At 46.6% G+C, this 5,982-nt stretch overlaps 1 protein-coding gene and 1 long non-coding RNA gene across 2 annotated transcripts; both read right to left on the reverse strand.

Moving 5' to 3' along the window:
- Positions 1–873: 873 nt before the first annotated feature.
- On the reverse strand, positions 874–1,884 carry LOC141091694 (glutamine-dependent NAD(+) synthetase-like). The gene is made up of 4 exons (XM_073577387.1): positions 1,839–1,884; positions 1,591–1,759; positions 1,127–1,262; positions 874–1,043 (listed from the first exon to the last, which is right to left on the reverse strand). Exons 1-4 carry the CDS (start codon positions 1,882–1,884, stop codon positions 993–995), a joined length of 402 nt encoding a protein of 133 aa, XP_073433488.1. The 3' UTR covers positions 874–992.
- Positions 1,885–2,677: 793 nt separating this feature from the next.
- LOC141091715 (uncharacterized) lies at positions 2,678–4,949 on the reverse strand. Its single transcript, XR_012232557.1, has 3 exons — positions 4,743–4,949; positions 3,080–3,154; positions 2,678–2,807 (listed from the first exon to the last, which is right to left on the reverse strand). It is a non-coding gene; the product is annotated as an uncharacterized lncRNA (long non-coding RNA).
- Positions 4,950–5,982: the final 1,033 nt, after the last annotated feature.

Here is a 5,982-nt window from a genome sequence, read left to right on the forward strand (position 1 = left end):
AAAAAAAGACCAGATGTGTGCCTCCAACGGACACTAAGCAAGAACTGTTTTTGCTTGCAACCGAGGCGAGGGTGTATACTGCGGAGGAAGAGCTAACCTTTTTTTCATTCACTTAGTGTCAGCCTCCAGGCGGCAGTAGCATACACCCACAGTCCTGTGTCCCCCAATGAGGCGAAGGAGAAATAAAAGGTTAATGACTTGCCATATGACACACTTCAATGGGCCTCAACTGGAACTGTTGAGTGAAGGGTGTGCAGCTGCAGTACAGGACACAGCCCTATGGAAAAGAGAGGCGCTGTTTCTGGATGAAAACAGTCATTATTTCTATCATATCGGCAGCAGCAGAAGTCACAGCTAACACTCTACTGCAATAGGCAAGAATCAGGCATAACTCCAGTCCCGGCCACTTAACCCCCTCCAATTCTGCGGTCAATAGCGACAATGGCATCTAAGCGATTAGACCGGATTCTACTAGGATGCCGGTCAGTGAGTCAATAATAGGTGTAATAAAAGAAGCAATACTGTGTCTTATACCAGGGATCCATAAAGTTCTTTTCAAGGGGTTTACAATAAAAGTCTAAAAAAGTTATATAATGTTATAAAAATAACAAAATACTATTTAAATTAAAAAACAAAATTATGATAAAACGCACAAAAACTCCATAGGTATTTTAAAAAAAGTGTACTTATTTTGTACGCAGTAGGACTGACGTGCTGGATGAAGTTGCAGGGGTAATCCGGCACCTCACCTCGAGATGCAGAAGCGAGCAGAGCTTTAATGTCACATGGCTAATGCAAAAAAGCTGCTGCTATTAAAATGCGCTAGCCCGAAAAATTGGCGTAAAAAAAAAAATTGCCAAAATTGGGGTCAATTTTTCAGGATTGTTGGGGCCCCCACAATTATGTGATTCGTTAGACGTAAGTCGTGTGTTATACCTTTCATCGACATTGGCCGAGCCCAGAACCAGCAGACCACCAGGCAAACCTTGCGTCTAAAGACTGAGCTGAGCGAATAAGTAGGCGACCACCATCCGTATCCGAGCCTGGAGAGAGACGGGACAGGACGGGGTGTAACCGAAAGGAGGAACGTGATAATAAGACGATTATTAATTGTTCTACCCATTACCTGAACGTTCTGCAGTGCCAGATTCTCCGGGCTGCTCCCGCCGTGGACGCGGAACTGAGGAGCTTTGCCGGTCACCATCGTGAATACCCCGATCACGGCTTTAACAGCAGCATCAATGTTCGGGGTCAGGTGGTAACTGAAGATACAAAAGCATCGAACATAATCAGAAAGGCTGGCAAGTTATAGGGCTGATGGCGAAAACTGCGCCCCAAATCTGCCAACATACCTGGCAGCATTACATGACTTGTGATTAGTGTTAACCTCATAGAAAATGAGAATAGAGGGGCCACGACACTGATAGAGCACTGCGCCCCCTGCAGCGTGGCCCCATTTAGCGGAAACACCCAGTGCGCAGGGAAAACTGAAGGACAGGTCCCATTTATTTTCAGCATCAAGTGGGGTCATAAAGGGATATCCTAGAATACAATCCCCCTTTAATGTGGTTTTGGAAAGCCCAAAAGTACCTGCCTATTTGTTGGGACAACATCCCGGCCCGCTCCCGTGTCTCACGTGAAGAGTTCTCGGTGGCCATGTAGCAGGTGGTGAGGAGGCGACTGCACAAATCCTGGGGTGTCCGGGGATTGTACGCGGCGTCACCGACCACCTGACGGACATCGGACTGAACGTCGTCATCTTTCGAAAAATATCAGAAATGGGTAAAAGATTAAAGAAAAACCATTGAATGTAATAAAATATCCCACGTGTGACTTACTGCCGGCAGCCACGGCCTGACAGACGAGACGGCACATGGAGAACATAATGCAGGCCACTGCCGAGCTGTCCACCCCACCGCTGAGAGGAAGCAGGAAGCCCCCCTGAAAGGCAAGAGAAGTCACAGGGTGGGCTACAAATGCATTACATGGAATAAAGGGAGGTCACATCTCAGCCACACACTCATCCAGACTGTTGCTATAGGGGGGCTCCGGACTGCTGTTACAAGGGGGCTCCGGACTGCCATTGTAGGGAGACCCCAGACAGCTGCTAAAGGGGGGCTCCGGACTGCCCTTATAGGGGGCTCCGGACTGCCGTTATAGGGGGGCTCTGGACTGCCGTTATAAGGGGGCTCCGGACTGCCGTTATAAGGGAGCTCCGGACTGCCATTGTAGGGAGACCCCAGACAGCTGCTAAAGGGTGGCTCCGGACTGCCGTTATAGGGGGGCTTCGGATTGCCGTTATAGGGGGGCTCTGGACTGCCGTTATAAGGGGGCTCCGGACTGCCGTTATAAAGGGGCTCCGGACTGCCATTGTAGGGAGACCCCAGACAGCTGCTAAAGGGAGGCTCTGGACTGCCGTTAAAAGGGGGCTCCGGACTGCCGTTATAGGGGGGCTCCGGACTGCCGTTATAGGGGGGCTCCGGACTGCCGTTATAGGGAGACCCCAGACTGCTGCTAATGGGGGGCTCTGGACTGCACCTCCAAATATACTCTACCTTTTTACTGCGTCGTAAATAATCCCAGAGTCAGCACGCAGGTCCAAGGCTGAAATCACAACCACAATTGTGAATGAATAAAAATTGCAAAATGTCACCTCTCCTCCAATGGTTGGATTCCTGATACCTTATTTCTTCCGCAGGGGTGTGGTACTTCCACTGGATTGGCTCAGAAGTGAGGGTACATACATCATCAAAGGAGGACAGCGAGAAGTCCACATGTATTCTGTGAAAAGGGGGCACTCTGCTCGCCTGCACAAAATGACAAAGAATGACTTATTTGGTTCAGAAACAGCGCCACTTTTGTCTGTAGATTGTGTCTGGTACTGCAGCTCATGCTTATTCAAGTGAATGGGGGATCAACTAAAATACGGAGTAAATTATAGAGCATGTGAAATCTGCCCGTATCACAGTAAAAATATATATTATTATATTGAGATATTAACATTTAACTCCTAGTCTTCAAGACAATAGGTGACGTTTTGATTAATATTAGATTTGAGGCAAACTGAGAAGTCTCTTACAGAAATGCAGCGAGATGACGTGTGAGCCCTGTAACTGCGGACGTCTTCCAAGTCTAACGTGGCCGTGAGAACTTCCTGTGGGATCAAGGACAAAAGCGATCAAAACGGTTCACATTTTGCATCCAAAGCCAAAAGTAAAATCACAGGTGGAGGAACCGCTGCAGATTTCCTGAGCTATACCGCACTGAAGCTCAGGGGCAGGGAGTCGGCCCACCAACCCATTCCTGGGAGTCAGACCCCCACTAGGTCAATTTTAATACCTTATCCTAAATGTTCAAGGGGTTTTCCGCTCTTATTTTAACATCTGGCTCATATTCACCTTAACGATCCCCGATGCTCCTCTCCTAATGCCCAGATCACCCAGCAATTTATGAAGTTCTTCCAGGTTCAGAATCCGTATGTGACCGCTGCAGCCAATCAGGAGCCTCAGCAGTGACGTGCAGTTAGTGATTGGCTGCAGAAGTCGCATGCCCATCCTGGACAGGAGACGAGCCACAGAGACCGCAGGGGACCTGTGCAGCATTGGAAGGAGGTTGGAAGTGATCAGTTTCACATTAGCATTTTTTTGCGCAGCGCATCGTGCGCAATAGAAACACATGCAAAAAAACACGTTTTTGCATGCATTTGTGTTTTTTATGCGCATTCGTTCTCTAGGGGTTAAAACCAGTGTCTACACATTTTTACGCCAAAAACGCATGCGCACTAAAACGTTGACGAACGTGTCCAAGCGCACGCCAGACGAACGTGTCCATGCGCACGTCTGCGTTCCCATAGACTGTAATGCGTTATTTTGTCGCATTCCGTGCCCAAGCGTGTGCATGCATTTTTTTATGTCTTTCGGCGGACCCAAACATGCAACAGGTTGCGTCTGGCGCGCCTAGGCGCACACGACGAAAAAACGCATGCGCAAGAAAACGCATACGGACGCGTGCAAACGCAAGACCATGTGCCCCCCATGTTAAACATAGGAGCGCATGCGACCGATAGCGCACGATGCGCTGCGCTAAAAAACGCTAATGTGAAACCAGCCTAAGGCGAGTGTGAGATTTTTTTTTTTATATATATATTTTAAGAGTCTGCTGCATGTTTTTTTTTAATAATTGGAAAACCCCTTTAAACTCCTGCAAAAAAAAAATAGTTTTCACTTGCGTGAAAATGACATCAAGGTTCGTTTGAATGATTTGTTTGTGGTCTATGTCGTATATAAGTCACACTTGTCCACTTTGAAAACACCTTTTTCGTTAGAGGTGTCCCCCTGCAATCAACTGTAGTCTGATCATCCTTTCCAATGCAGCGCCCCCAGAGGGGAAATGAGGCATTACATACTTCCAATAATGCACGGACATGTTGAGTCCTCCAGAACAAGAGGCTCTTTGTAGGTGCTCTGGCTAATAGATGAGGGTGTCAAAAAAGAGCCCACCTTCCATTCATTAAAAAAGTAGGTTATAGGTTTATGGTCTCTTTAAAAGGTGTCTCCTACCAAAAAATAACCCCAACTGGTCCCAATGCCGAGTCAACTGTTCAGCGCTCCTATAAAGGCCTCCGGTATTACAACACCGACTCAGCCGCTCTACCGCCTGCCCTCCTGGTTGTGTCTCTCAAATTAGAGTCACCCTAAAAATCTCCTTATAAGAATACCCCATATTAATATTCTTTATCTTACCACATTTTCAAGAGAAAACTGTGAGCCTTGAGCTACGATGTCTCCATTGATCGAGATCATCGAGCAGCCATCATAGTAGAGTCGGTCGCTGTCGCAGCCCCGTAGATTGGAGAGAAGGTAAATGCCGCCATTCTGTAACACAAAGTAATGAGATCATGCCCCATAGGAGGTCAGTGCTACCAGCATTGCACAGGCGTGAGGAATAATGCAACTAATTCTCCTTCAGGAAATGCCACCGGGCGACTTGTGCCTTCATGTGGGAGAGCTCCGACCTCCACAGATCGGTACGTGCGGAGCAGCTGATAGGGGTGGTGCCCACCTTTGTAGTTGTGGACGTGACCAGATCTACTCTAAGGTAAGCTTTCCTCAACTCATGGTGACTCCCTGAGCCATTAGTGAATATCTCCACACCGTCCAGACCCATGTCAATGTGAGGACTGCGGAAAAAAGAAAGATGGACGAGTCTCATTGCTATATGATTACGAAGACCAGGGTCCATACACCATGATGGCTGAGGGCAGCCGTGGGGTCCTTGACGGGAGGGTCCAGCCATGACTTGTCCTATCCCCAATTGGGCAAGGCTTCTTCTCCAGAAGAACGGCATTATCAGTGGATGCAGAACTGAACCAAGGGTCATGGCAAGGATGTGAATGGGGGAAAAATATGTCCGAACCTTGCACCATAATGACAGGCCCCTCTGTAACCTGTTCATCACTAGGTGATTTTTTTTCTGCCTTTGGGTGTGTTTTTTCACTCCCCTTCTATCAAGAGCTATAATTTTTTTCTTCTTGGACTTATTTTTTGGCAGGACAAGTTGTGGTTTTGAATGACACCATATAATGAATCGGGAAAAAAATTCCAAGTGTGGAAAAATGGCGAAAAAAAATGCCATATTCTGTTGTATTGTATGGTAAAAATTACCTGGAGACAGGATTCTCCAGGTCTGTACAATTACAGCAATATTTCTGTAGTGTAACGTGTATATTTCCTTTGTTATTTTAGGGACTACAAAATAATTCAGAAATTGATTAAAAAAAAAAGAAAGAAAAATAATTGGGGTTTTCGGAGTAAATTTTGCAGTTTTTCTATTTACGGGCCTGTTTTTTTTATTATGAGCTGATTTTTTTGTCGGTACCCTTTTGGGGTACATACAATGTTTATTCACATTTTTTTTAAAAGATAATGTCCCCATAAAAAAGGCCAATTCTGGCGTTTGGATTTTTTATTTCTCTCTTCATGG

The sequence above is a fragment of the Dendrobates tinctorius genome, unplaced genomic scaffold (genome assembly GCF_039654945.1).
Source record: "Dendrobates tinctorius isolate UK_male_01 unplaced genomic scaffold, ASM3965494v1 ptg000055l, whole genome shotgun sequence".
Taxonomy (NCBI): domain Eukaryota; kingdom Metazoa; phylum Chordata; class Amphibia; order Anura; family Dendrobatidae; genus Dendrobates; species Dendrobates tinctorius.

What these genes read in the sequence shown, in the direction of transcription:
- LOC141091694 (XM_073577387.1), bottom strand. Translation starts at nt 1,884, where the DNA reads ATGTTCTCCATGTGCCGTCTCGTCTGTCAGGCCGTGGCTGCCGGCA. An exon ending in TCAGGCCGTGGCTGCCGGCA is followed by an intron (nt 1,760 to 1,838) that starts GTAAGTCACACG and finishes ATTTTTCGAAAG; the next exon opens with ATGACGACGTTCAGTCCGAT. An exon ending in TGGCACTGCAGAACGTTCAG is followed by an intron (nt 1,044 to 1,126) that starts GTAATGGGTAGA and finishes GTCTCTCTCCAG; the next exon opens with GCTCGGATACGGATGGTGGT.